General features: G+C 36.9%; 1 protein-coding gene across 3 annotated transcripts; it reads left to right on the top strand.

Annotated features, from left to right (window-relative positions):
- Positions 1 to 1,164: 1,164 nt before the first annotated feature.
- On the top strand, positions 1,165 to 18,379 carry LOC18424381 (D111/G-patch domain-containing protein). Of its 3 annotated transcripts, none has more exons than XM_006828968.4 (11): positions 1,165 to 1,380; positions 2,449 to 2,533; positions 2,621 to 2,700; positions 2,926 to 2,950; positions 3,068 to 3,146; positions 3,268 to 3,334; positions 10,582 to 10,672; positions 12,679 to 12,878; positions 17,054 to 17,347; positions 17,505 to 17,630; positions 18,120 to 18,379. In XM_006828968.4, the coding sequence occupies exons 1-11, from the start codon at positions 1,303 to 1,305 to the stop codon at positions 18,183 to 18,185; spliced, it is 1,191 nt and encodes a 396-aa protein (XP_006829031.1). In that variant the 5' UTR covers positions 1,165 to 1,302; the 3' UTR covers positions 18,186 to 18,379. The 3 variants fall into 3 exon arrangements, with proteins under 3 accessions (XP_006829031.1, XP_011628988.1, XP_088702042.1); XM_011630686.3 differs by having other exon boundaries at positions 1,167 to 1,380; positions 12,688 to 12,878; XM_088845916.1 differs by lacking the exons at positions 12,679 to 12,878; positions 17,054 to 17,347; positions 17,505 to 17,630; positions 18,120 to 18,379 and adding an exon at positions 10,783 to 11,095 and having other exon boundaries at positions 1,167 to 1,380.
- The last annotated feature ends 2,181 nt before the right edge of the window (positions 18,380 to 20,560 follow it).

Raw genomic sequence — 20,560 nt, 5'->3', positions numbered from 1 at the left:
ACTCGATATACACTATTTTCGAAGCTTTAAATTTTATAATAAATATAAAAATATATGTTAAGGCTATCAAAGATTTCCAATATTTAAACCATATTTTTTGACACTAATTTGATTGTTTAGAGGCTAAGCTCTATACAAATTGCATCCACAGATAAATGATATCATTATATATTTTTCCATTATATAAAGGACCCGATTTTTATGCGGCCAAGCCTGCATATGTAGAAATGCAGGGCTCTTAATAAATCTATTTTTGAGATGGATTTTAAGTCGAGGGCATGAGAATCCGAGATTTGGTCTATCATCCTCCTCATTATAATCCTCCTAAAATCAATAACATTTCATCGGAATACATCCGTCTTTGAACCTTTGTAGTTTTGTGCATAGTAAGTACTATAGCCCCAATCATGGCTACTAATAAAATAGGACTGGGAACCAAAAACCAGAGAGAATAGTAGGTATAAAGTAAATTGCCCAATGTTTTTAAAATTTTCAAATTAGTCCAACTTTGTATCTTTCTGGCGTAAAACGTATATCTAAGAGAGGTCGTCTTTAAGTGGGTTGGTGGTAATGGAATGGTTTCATTATCCAAAATGAAGAATATTTCCCACCAAAAGATCAGTCCAATAATACCACTCACAGGTAAATAGTGCAATACTTTAATTTTTAAGGATATGTAATCTCTAATATGGAGAGCATGAATATGAAAAATAAATAATAATAAAAACTAAAAATAATAATTCTTGTAAAAAAACATTTGGACCGTTAGTTTCCGTTGTTTTTAGATGGAGCACCTACTTGCATCTATCTTTAAAATAGATGCTTTACACTTTCTTGACCGCATATGTAGAAATGAGGTCCAGCCCACATGAAACAATTTCCCTTGCATAAAGGACCTGGTTTTTATGCCGTCAAACCCGCAAATGTAGAAATGCTGGCTTCTCAATAAATCTATTTTTGAGATAGATTTTAAGATTTAAATTTTAACATGTAATCTCTAACATGGCGATCATGAATATATAAAAAGAAATTAAACATTAGAAATAATAATTCCAGTAATAAAACATTTGGACCGTTAGTTTCCCCTGGTTTTAGATGGAACACCTACTTGCATCCATCTTTACGATGGATGCTTTATACTTGCTGAACCGCGTATGCAGAAATGCGGTCTAGCCCGTATGAAACAATTTTCCTTATATAAATAGCAGGAAGAAAGTTGCCTTGAACTGTCGGGTGCTTCACGCGCTTCTCCCTCGAATCCCAGCACCCCATCACAGCAAGCAGAGAGAGAGAGGAGAAGCAATGGCGGCACCAGAAGCTCCAATGTGTTACGTTGGAATGGCCAGGGAGTCTGCTGCCTTTCGCCTCATGAAACAAATGGTAACCTTTCTCATTCACTTTCCCTTGGAATTCCAGGGTTTAGGGTTTACCAATGTTGGAAGCTTAGTTTTATGTAATTTTGCTTCGAGGAATGGATTTTGAGGTTTTCAGGTGCTATTCATTTTCAATTGAACGGGGAAGCATGAATTTTGTGCTTATTGGATTAGGTATACTAGTTGAAATATGGTATCGTCCTTTTTCTGGATTTTGGAGATTCTATTCTCACATGTATGGGTGTATTTCTTTCTTTTATGAAATTTAAAAGCAGCTCAGCATGAATGTGAAAGCTAAAATTTCTTTAATTTATATCTCCATGATTCAAGTAGTACTTTGAAGTACAGAATTATCTCAATTTACTAAAAAGAAGAAAAATCACTTGTTCAATGGACACTTTTCTCGAGTAAGTTGCATCGTCGGGGAAAACCCAAATGTTTTGATTATATCACCTTTTTCTGATAATTTGATTAGTTACCATTGATTTGATGGCCATTTATGACGTATCTTAGCAGCCTGATCATCTTTTAATTCATTGCATGTGTTAAGAAATCAAACTTATTTCTCAGGAGTATTGGTTCTCAATATTTGCTGATAATTTAAACAACTTTCCCTGCAATCAAAAGGAGAGCCATTCTGTCTATTGGGTGTAGCCTCTGCCAAATCTACTTTCAAGAGTGTTTTTAAGCCGTCACTAAAAGAGTTTTGAAAGTCCATTAAACCTACTTCTTTCACCATTTGTTACCCTATTTGACCAGAAGAGTATCAAATTATTCATTCATTATCCTCCACTTTTTGATTGGGTGTTTGATACGATGTTATATATTTCTGAAATCACATCAGTAATTTCAAAAATTTTATTTTGTTTACGAAATCACATTAGTAATTTTAAAAAAATCTTATCCATGTGATATTTCGAGATATGTTTATTGGGCGATAATACTTGTACATTACTTCCTCGTTTTAAATATCTTATTGGGTATGGGTATTTCATCTTTGAGATTTGTTTGTTAAATTGAGGTTATGAGAATCCTATTATAGAGGTTATGAAAACACTATATTATTCATTCATAGGGTTGGGAAGAAGGTGAAGGCCTTGGAAAAGACAAACAAGGGATCAAAGGATATGTGAAGGTCAAAAATAAACAAGATACTGCAGGTTTTGAGCACTGCTTTCTTATATAAGGTTAAGATTTAAATCCAATGAGGTCTAAGTAGCATTTATCATTTTTTTTCTTCTGAACAGGTGTAGGGTTAAATAAGGCTGCTAACAATTGGGCTTTTGATACTAGTCAATTTGATGGTATCCTCAAGAAATTAAGAGTGGTAAGATATCGTCCTTTTGAATATCTCTAAAAAATGCTAAGATTAATGATGGTACTGTAGTCATGCATCCTGCTGTTTTTTTTTTTTTTTTTTCTCTTTTTTCTTCTTTGCTTGTGAAAAAACTGCACCTTTGTAAGATGTTCTTGGAGGTTTTATGTTAGTTTAGAGCTGCAAGATATTGATTCAGCTCATTGCCCTGACTGTCTTTTTATCAAATATTGGCAGCAAGTAGCGGACTCTGAGGGCAAAGGTATGGCAACGGCTCAAATTTTTAATTTTTTTTATAATATCATTTTTATTTCTTCCATTAGCATTTTTGTCAATCTCTTGTTTCTCATGGGTGTATCGCCGTGATATATTGTTTTAGAGACAAGTTCTCTTCAAGTAGATGACCAAACTCCATCAAAAGAGGACACTACATTTAAATCCACTCGACCTCAAGGAAGGTTGATACCTTTTCTCAACTGTTCTCTTTGCATGTTTATTTTTGGTTGCATTCTTTACTCATAGTGTTCTACTATCATTTTCAAAAGATATAACTGCCTCAACATTTTATATTTATATCAGATACAAGAAAAGGGAGAGAGCGAAGCTTGTTAATTCATATTCAGCAAAGGATCTTCAGGAGATTCTTGTATGTTCGATTCCCCCTCTTTAGCATGCATGCTGCAGTTTATCCTTTGTTTTTTATTTGATTCATCTGACTTGGGGTTCTAGAAAATAAGAAGTTTTTAGGTAGAAAAAATTTAATTGCCTATTTCAAATTTTCGATTCCTAATCATAGGATGCTTTGAATCGTCAACAAGGTATTAGGAATATTATGATTAATAGAGAACACTTAGGAAGACCTGTGAAACTTTTGACAAGAGAGGAAGGGGCAAAAAGCCCCCAAGAGGTGATGGCTATAATATTTTTGACGAAAAGTTTGTGCAATAATGAATTTACATGTTTGTATATTTTTGATATCTGAAATAGGCTTAGGCGCTATCTCATTGGAGCAAAAATATAAGGTTATATGATGCATTAGTAGTGTCATGCCCCCTTTCTGCTCAATGTGGTTGGCTAGCCTTTCACAATCATCCCATTGATTAATCACTCTCTAGTTCTCTAGCATTGGGAGTTTCTCTATTATAACAAATAGGGCTATCAAGTATTTTGTTATCCTATTCAGATATTATTGCCTTGGACAAAGTACTCATGTCATGCATTTCTGATTTGGTTAGGATGCATAATGATTTTGTCCTCTCACTTGGATGTTAGTGAAAGCTCCATTGTCTTTCTATTTATACTTTTACCTCTTTTATATGGTTTGCGTGCAATGTTCTCTCTTTTCTTCCACCTTTGAAAGTTTTTAGCTTGGATCACTTGAAAATGCCCTTTCAGGTCCTTAAAGCTTTGTTATTTTGTTTTGTCACCAAACTAGTTATTTATATCTCTTCTCTTGGGTACCATTTCATGCATCTCTCAGTGGTAGCTGATTGTGAACCCAGCCCCATCTAACATAAGTGTTATTTGGGAGGCTCTGGGATGTTTCCACACATTTTCTTGGGCTGGTTGGGCTTTGAGACCTGATGAGGGTGGAAGCCCATTTTATCTTACCAGACTCAATATCTTCCCTCAGCTATGCTTGGGCCTCTCTTTGTTTAGGGCAACTCCCTTAGTATTGTCGAAGTGCTTGGAAGAGATCCTAGCAATTTGTGGTAGAGGACCAAATTTGCACCATACCGTTCATGAGGCCAACTTATTGGTTGGACAATATGGCATATGAGGTGATGATGAGGAGTTATTGGCCCATTGTTAAAATTTGCGGCATGTGCCCCGATATGCGGCTCATGCTTCTGGGCGAAAAGTTGGCCCATGAGCATGGTCATAAAGGTAATTTTCCCCCAAGAAGAAGGGGGGAAAGGGTTTTCAAGGATTTATAACCCCCCCCACGAACACACACACAGAGAACCCCCATTAGAACCACTTTTGGTGGTTCTTTGATGATTAAAAACCAATAGAAGTTTTCTATTTGGGGTTTTCTTGAATCCAAATTTCCGAAAAGGAGTTAGAGATTATCTTGATCATCCATGGATGTTATCTTGGGCATTATATTGAAGGTGTAAGGGCGAAGAATCAACAACTAATAGAGGGTTTTAAGGGCCAAGTAGAAATTGAAATTTCTTTCGATTATTTGGTGTGGGAATAGTTACATAGGGGGTAATTTCCGGCAAAAAGAACACTTAGTCGTTATTAGTGGGAATGTTAGAGCATGCCCACAAGCAAATGATGAGGTTAAAAGGGAGATTAGGGAATATGTGGATAGCCAAAAAAACAGAAAAAGAGAAAGAAGAGAAGAAAATGAGGCAAAAAGAAATAATGGAGGAAATCCAATTATTTGATGATGATGAAGAATATTCACCAGAAGTTGTAAGGAAGCATAGGTGGTTACAAGTGAGAAGGTTATAAATATTGGTGGTAATGTTTGGCAAAAAAGGCCTCTCTGGAAGGGGCGTATGCATCGTTTAGGAAGGATAGGAGGGAAAAAGAAAAGAAAAACACACACACTTGAAAATTGATATAAGACAAATAGAGGAATATGTATGTAAATATGTTGCGAAGTGGTTTTAGCAGGCCGGCATTTCTTTCAATACCATAAACTTGGATATTTCATGATCATGGTTGAGGTAATTGGACAATTTGGTTGACTCATACCCTTCATTACATGAGTTTCGGGAGCCTCTTTTGAAGGGTGTTGTAAATGAAGTTAAGAAAGTTTTGAGTTCCAAAAGAAAAGGTTGGGAGAAGCATGTGGCGACCATCATGTGTAATGAATGGTTTGATGGAAGGTCTTGAGCATTTATTAAATTGTTTTGGTTAACTGTTCGTTCGGTACTTTTTTTTTGTGAAGTCTATTGATGCATCATACAAGTTACATGATGCTACATACTTGTGTGAGGTGATGGATGAGATTGTAGACTTTGTTGGGTAGGCGCATGCGGTACAAATTGTCATTGACAATGGTGCCAATTACTCTGCAACTAGGCATCTTTTGACTTTGAAGAGGAGTCATATATTTTGGATTCCTAATGCAGTTCACTGCCTTGGTCTCATGGTTGAGGACACATGTATGACATCCAAATAAGTTGGGTAATTTCAAAAGCTAAGTTTGTCATTTTTTTATTATCTATAGTCATACACTAGTCCTAAGCATGATGAGGGAGTTAACAAAGAAAAAAGAGAGTGAGATTAGGAGTGATTAGATTTGGCACAAGATTTCTCACTCGTCAAAGCCTATGCAAGCAAAATGGTATTCTATGTACCATGTTCACTTCGGAAAAGTGAAATAATAGTAAGTGGTCAAAACATCAAGATGAGAGAAAAGTTGAGCAAATTGTCTTGAATACATCTTTTTGGAACCAAGTCTATTATGCATTGGGTGTTCTTGCCTTGTAGTAAAAGTGCTTCAAGTGGTTGGTGGTGAAACAAAGCCTGCCATAGGCTACATACATTAAAGGCAAAAGAAGCAGTCAAGAAGCTCTAAAGAATGATGAAACCTAATACAAGGCTATACTTGAGATTGTTTACAGGAGGTGGGATAACAGCTTTGCTCGCCCCTCCATGCAACTGGTTACTTTTTGAATCTTTCAGTATAAGGCACCCATCCATTGAATCAGATCGTATAAATTATAATAAATGGTGGATTATTAGATGTGGTTGAGAGGTTGGTCCCTGACCCATCTATCCAAGGTGAGATCCATCATGAATTGATCACGTTCAAGTGCGTATTGGGAAACTTTGGAAGAGACATCGCTCGAAACAAGGATACTACACAACCAGGTAACTGAGAAAGCGAAAAGTATCTTCTTTGTTTTGTTTTGCTTGTAGAGTTTTGTTATATAAATAATTAAATATCTAAAATAATATGCAGCTACATGGTGGGCATCATATGGAAGCGAGACACCAAATCTTCAACATGTGGTTCATTTGGTTGCAAACACAATTGGAGTGCATTTGAGCTTGTATCCTTATTTTTGGTTTTCAAATTTATAAAATCTAGGAAGACTCCGATTATCGTTATTCAAGCGGTATCACAGGTAATCTTTCCTTTCGTCCTTTTGGCAAGGGTTTGAAGAGGGGCTCGGCAGCTAGGAAAGTCAAGTCAGGGAGGAAGGCGCTGTACTATTGGGCAAGTAGTGGTTGTAGTTTCGGCTTTCTTGTAGCTTTGGGGATTGGGATGTGCCTGCCCTTTCGGCTTCAAGCTCTAGAAAATAACATTTTTCTTTTCTCTTTTGCTTGTTTCCTTGCTTTTTATCACAACTCCATACCAAAAAAAGAAATACACTTGAGCAGAAGAAGTCGAGTGATCTTGTGTATGTGTGCGTCTGTGCGATATAATGAGTGCCTCAGGGAGTGGTATTTGAAGCGCATGGATGTCAACCCAATTTGATTGGATGATCTTGAGGGCGAGGGCACAAGTGAGTGGCCTGTGGATCCAAAATATGGGTGTGTGTTTGAGGTTGAGGACTTATTTGGTTTGATGTCGAGCACGCACAGGAGTTCGAGAAGAAGTAAGGCCTAACACTGGAACACAAAGGAAAAAAGGTGGATTCTGTCGCATGTCATTTCCAAAGGTTGAGGAGGAGGCCGACTCAGAGGAGACTGAGGAAGACGAAGTATATGTGGACAGGGTGACTATGTTGATGATGCGGCCTCTACATCCTTGGCTTCAGATGTGGGAGATACACATGCATATGAAGAATCATCATATGACTTGTTTGATCAAGGGTTGGGACTTGACAGTTGATTATCTTTTGTTTTTTAATGTCTTCATAAACTTTTAGTGGTTGTATCAATCTTTGGAATGCAAACTGTAAAAGTTTGGAATTTTGGATGTTTGTGTGAAGTTTGGAATTTTGGATATGTTAATTGAGGTGGAATAGATTGCTTTGCTTTACATGTTAATTGTAAGAAAGTTTAGCAACAAACTCTATTACTCTTTGTTAGGCTATCAGGGCTAGCCTAGTTCGAAAGCTGTTGCGCTAACACGCATCCGTTTTCTTGTTGGAGTTTGCTAGCGCTCAGCAAACTACAACTCGAAAGCAAGAAGCAACGGCTAGCCTAGCGCGAAAACCGTTGCGCTAACGCGCATCTGTTTTCTTGCTTGTCTTCGCACCAACGTGGTGATTATGCTGATGATGAGGCCTCGGCCTCTACATCCTTGGCTTCAGATGTGGGAGATGCACATGCATATGAAGAGTCATCATATGACTTGTTTAATTGAGGTTTGAGACTTGACAGTTGATTATCTTTTGTTTTTTAATGTTGTCATAAACTTTCAATGGTTGTATCAATCTTTGGAATTCAAACTCTAAAAGTTTGGAGTTTTGGATGTTTATGTGAAGTTTGGAATTTTGGATATGTTAATTGAGGTGTAATAGATTGCTTTGCTTTACATCTTAATTGTAATAAATTTTAGCAACAAACTCTATTACTCTTTGTTAGGCTATCAGGGCTAGCTTAGTGCGAAGGCCGTTGCGCTAATGTGCATCTGTTTTCTTGCTGGAGTGTGCTAGTGCTCAGCAAACTACAGCTCAAAAGCAAGAAGCAACGGCTAGCCTAGCGCGAAAACCGTTGCGCTAACGCGCATCCGTTTTCTTGTTGTTTTTGCACCTACGTGCGCTAGCGCGCATCTAGTTTTCTTCGCAGCTAGCGCACACTTTGTTTTGTTCTACTATCACATAAATCATATCTATTTTTTTTCTATGCTTTGTTTTTTTTTTTATTTTTTTTATTATTTTAATTTATTAATTGATTTGGGCCTTGACCGCATTGGGTCCGTATCCCCCATTTTAAAACACATGTCCGCCCTCTTCGATGTTTGCTTTTAACAATCTTGATGACTAATTCATTCGTGTGGGTATTGTTCCTTTAGTCAAGTTCGAATTCTGAATATAATTTTATGGATTATTTCATTGCTGTGGGTGTGGAACGCAGGTCTTCCAATTTGTAAACCTTAACATGGTTTGCTGGATTATAAATCCATTTTAGAAATCCCACAAATCTTTGACTGTTCCAGACTACAAGGTAGATTATTGGGTAATAACCTCCTAGATTTTAGAAACCTTGCATAAATATGGGTTTTACATTGGAAAATGCTTGAAACAACCAAATATTCTATATGAACCGTCTTAAATGAAATGCAGTAACACATACACCTTTTAATGGCTTTATGAAATCACTTGGATTCTTCTTTCAACTGTCTAAATCAAACCACGGAAAGCTAACCTTTAATTTCTACCTTATAATGTAATAGGGGTAGGGTTTCCGTGGACCTGGATGAACGTGTTCGAGAGTTTCTCCACAATACTCATCTTCTAAGATTTATTCAAATGTGGCTTTGATACAGTGTTAATACAGTCTAACTCTTTTAGTAAATGAGGATGGAGAAGATATGGGCGTAAAACTTGTAAGCTTTTCGGAAATGCTTTCATTCATTTTCGATTATGGGTACAAAACTGTTTGGATTTACATATACATGTGTTGTAACTAAAGATGAATTTGGGCAACTGCACGCTGACTTACCCTTTTTTGTGAACGACAGCGACATAATGGCTTAGATGCACATAGTATGCTAAGCAATGACTAAAGTAAACAACACACAAACACAAACACACATACATATATATGAGGTTTGTATTAGGTGTCAAACTTATACTATTGAAGCAAAAGCGTATCTTAAAACTATGTCGAAAGCTGCAGTTTTGGTGCTGGAAAGCCTTGCGATGGCATGAAAATCTATTATCTCCTCTAATTATGAATTTTAAAGCTCCAAAAACAACACATATTACGTAGATATATAAACAATTAAATATTTTGAAAATGGACGGCCCAGATAATGCATTAGAGATGATCAATTTGAGGGTTTTTTACCATTGTAGCCACTGATGGATTATTGAGGTGCGCCTTAGTTTAATAGTACAAGGTTAACACCTTATATGAACTTTTAGGTGTTGTTTGATAAGGTTGCAACCTTAAACAATCAAAGGTGCATCATAAGATCTAATTTTGGTATAAAAAGTTCTAAGGATGTCCTTGGAATCTATTTTCATCTCCAATTATAAAATTTTTAGCTCAAAAAATGGTTCTAATCAAGTAGATCTACAAACACATGAAAATCGTGAAAATGGACGGTCAAGATAATGTGTTGGAAGATGTATTATTTTTGGGACTTGAAATCTCTCTCTCTCTCTCTCTCTCTCTGTTTTTTTTTTTTAATTTCCATGCAATTTGATGTTGAGATGATCGATTAGAGGGTTTTCCAACATCAAGATAGCTTTTTCCGATGATTTTTTGAGGTGCACCTTAATTCCACAATTTAAGGTTGCAACCTTATATAAATTTTTTCCTATATGTGTGTGTGTGTATATGTGTGTGTGTGTGTGTGCGCGTGCAATGACATGACCACCCTACTAACATGTGTTTCTTTTGTTTTATCTTCATAGTTGCTCTTTGTTTTGTGTGTCTATTCAAATGGATTGCAAATGGTTGAAAGGTCCCTTCAATTGATTTTCTTTAAATTGTGTAAAACATTGACTATCTTCGACAAGTTTTGATGTATTTGCTCTAATAAATCTGCTTGTCCTAAATAAAACAGTTTGATACTACCTCTTGAAAAAAAAAAAAACGAAAGGTAGTTTGAGTTCCATCTATGGTTTCTTTCTTTCTTCTTCTTCTTCCTTTTTATTCTAGACGATTAATAGGTAATTTCTTCTGAACTGTGACTAGAAATGCCTTCAGGTATTGCATGCACAATTTTCTCAGTTTTTGGGGGCAAGATGCTGTTTTCTTATGTCGTAGGTCTCCTTCTTTATTTAACCCTTCGCTTTATTTTCTAAGGGCAACAAACTGGATGCAATTACACCATCAAATGTTAATGAAGTTGAAGATCCAACAGCTGCGGTTGAGTTTCACGTCTCTGATCATGAAGGTATACTGTGAAAAACATTATTAGTACTTTATGGTAAGGAGTTCTTTGATGTATTTTTGGTGCTTCTGTGTATTCAATTCTATTACTCACCTTTATATTTTCTGTAATAGATTGGTTGTGAAAGCGGCAAACCAATGAATTTGTACCAGACTGCTGGGTTTGCAATTATTGGTCTCATTTTAAAGCAGAGTATATGCAGGACTTCCGAACTGTCTTACATCAGTATAATTACTTTAAACATGCTGCTGTGCCTGATGTTGAGCTTGTGGATCTCATTTAGTTTTTATCAGTTGACTAGGGTGATGAACTAGCCTAAACCTAGCTTTTCTTACTTTGAAATTGAGCATCACCCTATTTGCTACTATTGTAATTTTGATTATACGGTGATGATAGCAATGAGGAGTTGATGTGCATTCTGGAGGTCCAAGAAAATCCATATTTTATCAAAAGGACATGCATCTGTTTGGGCTTTACTTGTATATCAATTCATAGAATTGGTAAAAACATTGCCCCAACTACAGGAACTGCTTCGTCGGTAAATAGCACGACAATGTTCTTACCACAGGATCTCATGTCAAGTAATGCTTAGCTTGATATTGTTTTCCAACTATAGACTTATGCTCTGTTGTGCTTTTTTCTCATCCATGAGATGAGTGGGGGTGTTTCACAAGAATTATAAAAGCTGATAGTGGATCTGTAGTTGTCGTGGCATCTGGATTGTTATATGCTCAAACCATGGAAAGTAGTAGCAAAAAATGTCATGTCTTGATATAGACTAATGACATGATATTAACTAATGTAAACAATGGGGTGATAGACAACTGATGTTAGAAAAACAATATAGGTGTAGTGGCTCAAGAGCTTTCTTAAGCTGACATGCTATGCTCCTTGAACCATTGATGGTTATGTAGGGTTTAATTTTGTTCTCTATGCTATTTGGTAATGCATGCAGCCTTCCTTTATCCTTATGGATTACTTCTTTTCCCTTTTTAGTGCCCAGGAAAATCTTAGGATCACACATGAGTACCTGTCTGCCACCATAAAAGCCATATCAGTGTTTCAAAGAGTGGGGCGCGTCAGCACTCTGCTCTGTCGAGGCACCCCAACCTGGATGGGGACCCTCTGGGTGCCCATCAATGTGACCTATGTGCTGCCTAAGCTGGCGGGTGCATTGGGCAAGTGGACACTTTGTGTGTGTGTGTGTGTGGGTGGGTGGGTGGGTGTGTGTGTGTGTGAGAGAGAGAGAGAGAGGGCACGTGCATGTGTGTGTGTGAGAGAGAGAGAGAGGGAGAGAGAGAGAGGATATTTCATCAAACATTCTTTTGAGAATGATATTTCATCAAAGATTTTGCAGGGCATGTTGTATAGCCTTTAACCCCAAACCCGAAAATGGTAAAAAGCAATGGAATTTGAGTCCAAACATTGCGTCGGACATTTGCAGGGAATCTGTTTTATTCTCTCACTTGGACTCTCTCTCTCTCTCTCTCTCACAAGGACAGTACATGTTGCCCTGTATGCTCTATCTCTGAAATCCAAATCAAAGACATTTCATTGAACACTGGAGAGTGGTTTTTCCCTTCATTTGAACACTTGGAAGACATCTCTCTCCCTCACACACACACATGGAATGTTATGCTGCCCCCCCCCCCCCCCTCTCTCTCTCTCTCTCTCTCTTGTTTCCCAAAACCAGACAACCACGAACACCCAACCCCCCCCCCCCCCCCTCCCCCCAAAAAAAAACCCATAAATTTTCTTTGGGGAGCCTCATCCGTGAGGCATCCACCTTGGCCCCCATGACCTCCTTTCGTTTTTTAAAACCCTTCATTTGAGTGCATGTGACATCGTGTAGTCTTTGTGCATTTATTGGTGGAAATATGTTCTTGGCTTTTGTGAGTTGTTGCAAAATTTAGAAATGATTTCTTTTTCATTTCTCATGAACAAAATGTCCTTGTCAAGAATTGTGTATGCAGATATCTGAAATTGACACTTCCTCCATACCTTGGTAGGAACTGCAGCAGAAAGCAATCTAACATCTGATTGGTGGGGTCATAAGTATGGATTCATTTCGGGTGGTTTTCTTGGAGCCCAAAATGTAAAAAGAAAAGCTACCTCAGCGAGAGGATCCAAGGGTCTTGCAGCAGAAGCTGGAGATGGAAGGGTCACATTTGCTGAGGAGGATCAAGAGAAACTTTATAAGCTTGTGCAGGTGCCTATTATTTCCCACTGCATATAGTACAACTATATTCCAGTCGATGCACCTTCCACAAACATTTTAAGTGGTTTTCTAGTTCTGTTTAGACTTTCTTTAGATAAATGTGTGGAAGTTCTTGCATGTTTCACATTCTTGTATTTGCTATCATATCACAGTTTTGACTTGTCTAAGAAATTTTCACAGAGAGGAGTGTCATGTGGAATTTAATAAGCCATGGTTTATCAGATCGTGAGTGGCTTAAAGTTTTTATAAGAAAAAGTCCCTAATGATCATCTTTTTTTGTAGTCTATTTGGTTGTGGCCCACTATTCTGAATTGTTGGAAGAATAGTCCCTTTTTCCAGACAATACTATCTGAGGTCTTGTTTAAATGAGCTTACAAATATGTGCATTTGGGGACAATACCTTCTAGTGTTCATAAAATATTTACATAAACAATGATGCATTTGATGCAGCTTATAGTGTAACTCCAATATGAGAAAAATAGTTGTGAAAACTGATGCATGTTCTGTAGCTTTATATCGGTGCATTGAATGCTCTAGAGTCTAGGACTTTCAATGGAGTGTGACAGGAATCTACTGCTCTTTTGTAGCCCAAGGGTTACCAGAGGATGACAACGAAATTGCTAATTCAGGATATGTGCATGTTGTGTCGCACCAATAGTTGCACTACACTAATTGGGACGTCCATTTTTTGTTTGACGTTTAACTAAGTCTAATTGATTCAAAAATCTTTTTACAATTGTATATATCATACGTACTTAAAAATCTCTTCACAAAAAATTGAGACCATCAAGCTATTTGACATCACCCCTATTCTATCGTCTCAATCTGTGATATATATACTGTTTATCCATCAACAAAATTGGTCCCTAAGGTAGAGCCCTTCGAAACTCCTGCTTTGGTCAAGGAGTCTGCCCACTCATTAGATTCCCTCCAAGTATGTTGGTAGTCTATATCTCTGTTACTTGAAACATGAGCAATTTTCATTGAATATGTTAGTTAGTGTTCAGGGACATTTGTCCTTTCCACTTATCCAAGCAATCACAGAGGCAGAATCCCCTTCATAGATGACTCTACTCCACTCAGGGGTTGAAAACCCACTAGTAAGGCCCAAGCCTTAGCCCCTGTTTAATTGCACCGATACAATAGGCTGGAGTAAGTTTGTTAAATTCTACCCCGGTCATGTCTCACTTCCCCTCCAACACCAGCATCCCCTGGGTTGTCTTTTGAACTTTTGTTGAAAATTAGCTTAACTGATCTATTGGTCAAGGACTTCAAAACTCCTGCTTTGGTCAACTAGTCTGCCCACTCATTAGACTTCTATATCTCTATTACTTGAAACATGTTGAAAACCCACTAATAAGGCCCAAGCCTCAGCCCCTGTTTAATTGCACTGATACAATTGGCTGGAGTAAGTTTGTTAAATTCTGCCCCAGTCATGTCTCACTACCCCTCCAACACCAGCATCCCCTGGGTTGCCTTTTGAACTTTTGTTAAAAATTAGCTTAACTGATCTATTGGGTCGTGGATGCTAGTTATTAGACTTTTTATTCTCAAGATCATTCATTCTGTAGCTCCAAAGTTGTGTTTGGTTCTTGCCCCATGCTATCACCGTGGCCTTAACTAGTTTTCTTGTCCTAGCGTCTTCTTGTTTTCAATTTGAAGCATTTAAATCATTGCACTGGATCCATGTCAACCATAATACTGCAAGCGGAGTCAGCTTCCACAGGATAACACCTGCTTCAGGAAATGGTGGTGTATACCTCTGCTTTAGTAATGCCTGGACTGAGGCCGGATGGCCCAACTCTGGCGAAATAAGCCTAGAACATAAAGCCATATAGGGCTCATAGCTGGAGAGGGTATGAAAAGATGGTTTATTTATTCAGGTCCCTGTTTGCACATTACACAAACATTAGGAATAACCATAATTTTCACTCCTAGGTGATCAACTGTTAACACCTTATGGATTGCCAAGCAATGCTCCGTGTTTTCGAGGGGCAGGAATATCGTACTCCTTGGTGGCCTTGGCATACGCTTCTGAACATATGTTTTACGGAAAAAATCCCCCCTGCTGTCCAGCATTTAAAGAATAGGCTCCTCTTTCTTGGCATTATAGGACTGCTGCAACTTTGAAGCAGATGAAGCAATGCATCCACCTCATCCTCCTTCAATGACCTCGTCAGGCATGGAGTCCATGTAGTCTGATATCTGAAACCTTGTGCTGCTTCGTGAAACTTTGTATTTGGATTCGAGGCAAGCGCAAAGAGGCTGGTTTACTCAGCAGTTTGCTGTCCATGCCTGGTGCCCAACCAGCACCTCACCTTCCTCCCGTTCCATATCTGAATTAAAACATTCTGCGTAAACTTCTACTGTAGTCTAGAAGGGTGAGGACCTGAAACTTTCACTTAACCTGTCTCAAGCCCGGATAAAGGAGGTTAGTTGTGTTGGGTAGGCAGCCAGCATAAAACTTTGCCAAACTTTTTATGAATCTTGAATCTACATTATTTGCCTATGCTAGCCTCACTGAAAGTATGATCTTTGATTGAGCAGACTGGCGGACTAGGATTCGTGTAACCGACCCCAAATAGTTGGGAAAAGGTTCTGAAACGTCCTACAGAATTTCCCCTTCAGTTTCATTGGTATACCAACGAGGATAAGATAGGTTACTTTTAAATGCACTTTTGTAGAAGCCTTGGCTTTCATCTTGTTGGGTCGATCATAAAACAAGAACAGTTCATTTCCTGTTGGCATTTCTCCTGCTGCCTTTGATTGACGATTCTCTTTCATGCTTCAGTCTTGGCCATTTGTTGTCCTTAAAGGCTTAGGAAGTATGTGAAGGAGATACTCAATGCACCCTTTAAGAGCAAAAAGAGATAAGTTATGAGGACATGGACATGAGCGTCAGTTTTTGACATGGATATGGTGTGTTATCACAGCTCTGTGGAAAAGAGCATGTAGGACACAACATATCTGGGCAATACAGAAGTGTCAATATGTGTACATAAGGTACATGCATATCTGTATATAAAAATATAACATTAATTCCATCAAGAAAATTAGCTAACATGTGCATGTCCGAAATTCCTGATGCACGCATCAAATCATGGGTTGATGTATTTACATTTTGGTTATGATTGTTCACCTCTCTGGACCATCCGATATTTCAACACTCAGCCTTGTCTGTATGACTTGAAAACAAGTTTGTCACACACCCGGTGACACTGCTTGGAATCGACTGGTGAGTTTGAAGTGTCAAAACACACGCAGGATGCAGTTTGATGCACTATGTCTTTGTCACATAGTTGAAAATAAAATTGTAAAAAAGAATCTGTAATCTATGGCAGAAAATTTTGTCCTTTGCTTTCATTCAGTTGCCCTTGCATTCCTAAAATGCGAAAGGCTTAAAATAGATTGCTCTGTGGATAAGTTTTTCAGATGTACTTTCTGACTGAAGAGTCTCAAAACTGAAAGAAATGTTATTTGGCTCTAAGCCCAAGAATTGGCTAAGTCACTAAGAAGCATCGAAATAGAAACAATGATGGAACTGCTGCCATTTTGCTTAGCTGCCATTGCCATGTACTCTCTATCCCCTCAATGAGACTTATAACATTTTGCAGAAATATGGTCAAATTTTACCCATTTTTGCTATTTGGAGAGATGTTCCATTGTAAGTGGTACTTTTGTGAACTTTTAGAACTGTTGGGCTATCCTTCCAATTTTATTGGAGGTTTCTAGAGAGAATATGGTCATAGAAGCATTCCCTTTTATGCATATGAGCACTATTTGCAATTTGGTCTATTTGGGGTTATCATTCTGTTGAATCACTGAAGGATGGTATTTATGGGTTTATTTTCATCCCATGAATATCTGTGTAGGCCTAGATTTAACAAATTAATGATAAATAAGATCCTTGGATAACTTAGAGAGCTCAAGAGTTCTTGGATACGCCTTGTCACATGAGACATCAAAAGAGCTAAAAGATTATAAAGGGTTGTTGTCAAAGAAAAAAGCTGATTTTATTCACTGAAAATGAGTGATTATTTACACGTATAAAATGATTTAGATATGCTTATAGGCCCTTTCATGCGTATTCTATAAGAAGAATGTGTAAAATGACCTAATTAACCCTGGAATTGTATTCCTCATCCATTCTCATTTGGCATTCACAGGATAAAGCCACCACTGGGAAGCAGGGATTGGGCATCAAAGGCCGCTCCAAGAAGATAGCTGGACATCGCTGGGGAGGAAAGAAAACTACATTTGATGATAGCGAGGATAATGAAACTTCTGATGATGGTGGCTCTTCAAAGAGGAAATATAGCATGTTGGACAGCCATGTTGAAAATGAAGAACCCAAACCTGAAGCGAAAAAGCTATGCAAGTCCAAAATAGCTGTTGAAGAGGAAAAGATCAGAGATCCAAAGCCCAAACTAAAGAAGCTGTGTAAAAAGCTACTTCTTCAGGTAATTAATACAAAAGTTTCCTTTCTCTTGGTCATACTTAGTTGCCCCATTGATCAACCAATTTTTATCAATGAAGTGAAGTGGGGAAATGGTGCACAAACTTTAGAGATTTGTGTGATAGATATGTTTTTTCCGAGCCATGGAGCATTTGTTGCAGATTCCAGGGAATTGCCTTAGATTGAAGCAACTAAAGAAGCTTCTTGAGGCAGAGTCAACTTCCATTGTTTCCTTCTTCGCTTGCTTCTCTTCGAAGAAGGAAGCCCTCTTGTACTTGAGAGAAAAGGTATGGGCGTTTCTCTGCTGATTCATATAATTAGGTGCCAACCATACTTTCTTATAGCATATGCACAGAATCTCCCAAAATTTCTTAAATTTTTTTGTGAAAATATATTCTAATGGTTTCAGAATATTTAAAAAATGTTGTTAATTTGAATATGATACTGAAATAATTATCCTTTTTCGGTGGACAAAATTCATGTTGTTTGAATGATCCATGTGAGCATTGCACGTGTGCTTATCTTCAGTTTGAAATATGGTGGTTTGGTTGCCAAAGATTGTGCTTTGCATTTGTCATTTTGGTTATCACAGTTCTTTTTAAGTTGGCATTAGGGTAGTGTCGTCATGTTAAAAATGGCAATTGAATGGAAGTTCTTTCATTCTTTGAACCGGTAGCATATTCACATCAAACTAGGCATCACGGATCTATTCTTATCTCGTGTTTGTCTGCTGAATTCATTGCTAATCTTTTGACATGTTGGTTGAACTTCTGCAGCTTCAGAAAAGTGGGAGATTCAGTTTTGAAGGGAAAAGAGTGACTCTAGTATCGCAGAGCGATTGAAGATTTTGTAGAGGAGTTATGTCTTGTAACGGATTTTTAGACACATGAGATCATCGAGCGCAAGGCTGTTGGGCTCGACAATTTTGTTAAACAATTTATTATTTAGATTTTGTTTTTTATATAATTTGTTGCTTGGTATGTTTAATTGCACGATTAATTGCATGATTTTTATTACTAGAGAAATAAGTTCAAAATTTTGTCGAGTATTACTCTTAAGGGTGCGGTTTGTATAGAACTTAAGCTCTAAACAATCAAATTAGAGCCTACCTTCAAATAGTGTCGAGAAATGTGATTTCAATATTGGAAATCATTGTGACATATTTAAAATATATTTTTTATTTATTTATAAAGTTTAAAGCTTTAAAAATAGTGTAGATCAATATATTTGTGAAAATTTGCAAATCTTTAAAATTAACGGTCTAAAAATGCATTACAAAATACATTATTTTCAAAACTTGAAATGTATTTATTTTCTCATGTCCATGCATCTTGATGTCGAGATGATCAATTTGAAGATATTTGGACATCAAAACAACTTCTTCTAGTGAAATTTTTGAGGTACGCTCAAATTTGATTGTTTAGAGCCTCAGCTCTATATAAACTTTCTTTACTCTAATGGTATTATATAAGGACATAAAATCATTGTTCAATGGCTACCTCATTGTTGTATTTATTGGAAATTTAGTCAAAACTTTGTTTACTCTAATGGTAAAGTTTACTCTAATGGTATTATGTAGGCATAAAATCATTGTTCAATGGCTTTAATGTATCCGTACAATAACTGTAAATCATAATCTTATCATGTGTGGTCTTATCAGGTGCAATTAATTTCCACCATTATTAAGACATGTAGCCCTTAGTTACATCATGTTGCTGCTCTAGTGAAACTGTTATCGTTTGCTGTGATATGTTATCTGAAGGCAATTTTGGATCGAAGAAATAGGTGTTTCCTGTTTGCTGCTATTCATGAATCAAGAATTTTTTTTTAAAAAAATCCTTTTTGTGCCTCAGCTAAAATTTGTGGCAAATACAGTGGTTTATCATACAAGTGGGGATTAAAAACAGAACTATTTTTTTTGGGTAATTAAAAAACCAGAAGTAAAAAGACAGACAACTTGCTAAACAATTTATGCGCTAGCATGTTTATAAACCTTTGTATCATAGGTATGTATCCGTGGATTTGGGAACATGTATATAACATTCATGTTTGACATTTTAAAAACAAAAATTCGGACACTCGTTGAAATCTTCTTATAAAAGTATTTCAATGTAGTATTTCAATGTGACCTTATACTAATCTCCATTTATCGCAATAGACATTCTTTTGGTTGAAGGACCAAATATTGAATCTGACATTTTTAATACTCGTATGTGTCAGACCCTAATACACATAACATCTTTGTAAAATCAGTCAAAGTTTTGGAGATGCACTAGTCACGTGGCATGCGGTATGCAATCAGGGTCCAACCATCTATCAAGGCCTTCATGGTAATTATGGTTCACGTCTGCTTTCATCACAAGAAATGGGCGGTGGATGCGCCATCTGTGTATCATAAAAAAGTTATATATATATCCTATGGAATTATTACTGATATGTATATATATGCTATTCCTTATATGAAAGGTATACTATAGAAGGTGTACCAAAAAAGTCAACTTGCAAAAGTTATTTTGGTCTGGGTAAAAATTTTATTTTGCTCCTAATTATGAAATTCAAAGCTCCAAATATGGTGCAAGTTAATTAAATCTTTACGCACTTGAAAATCTTGAAAATGTACTGTCTAGATAATGTGTTATAAGATGGACATTGTTTTTTAAGACTTGATATTAAATTTTTTTTTGTAGCCATATATCTCTAGGTCAAGATGATTAATCAAATTATTTTTGACATCTGAACAACCTTTTTAAATAGATTTTTAAGATGCATCTTGCTTCTATAGTATAAGGTTGGGAGCCGGTTTCTATGCAGCCACACCTGCATATGTAAAAATGCAGGCCTATTAATAGATCTATTTTTTAGATGGATTTTTGGATTTAATTTTTAAGCACATGTAATCTTTAACATGGACATCATGAATATGAAAAAATTAATAAATTTTAAAACCTATAAATAATAATTTTAGTAAAAAAACATTTGGATTATTAGTTTCTATTGTTTTTAGATAAAACACCTACTAGCATCCATCTTTAAGATTGGTGCTTTACACTTTTTGGACCGCATATGTAGTAATGCGGTCCAGCCCGCATGAGATATCATGGTAGTGACGTTGAACGTAAAAGTACACGTGGCATCATAGTACACGCGGACGCTGGGAAGGTTAAGTTGTTTACATTATACATATGTTATATATTAAAAAGTCGCACATCTTTACCAA

Source organism: Amborella trichopoda, chromosome 9 (assembly GCF_054954075.1).
Source record: "Amborella trichopoda isolate Santa Cruz 75 chromosome 9, AtrichopodaSantaCruz75HAP2 v2.0, whole genome shotgun sequence".
Taxonomy (NCBI): Eukaryota; Viridiplantae; Streptophyta; class Magnoliopsida; order Amborellales; family Amborellaceae; genus Amborella; species Amborella trichopoda.
The sequence above is the reverse complement of the archived record's forward strand: the minus strand, read 5'-3'. Positions and strand labels throughout refer to the sequence as shown.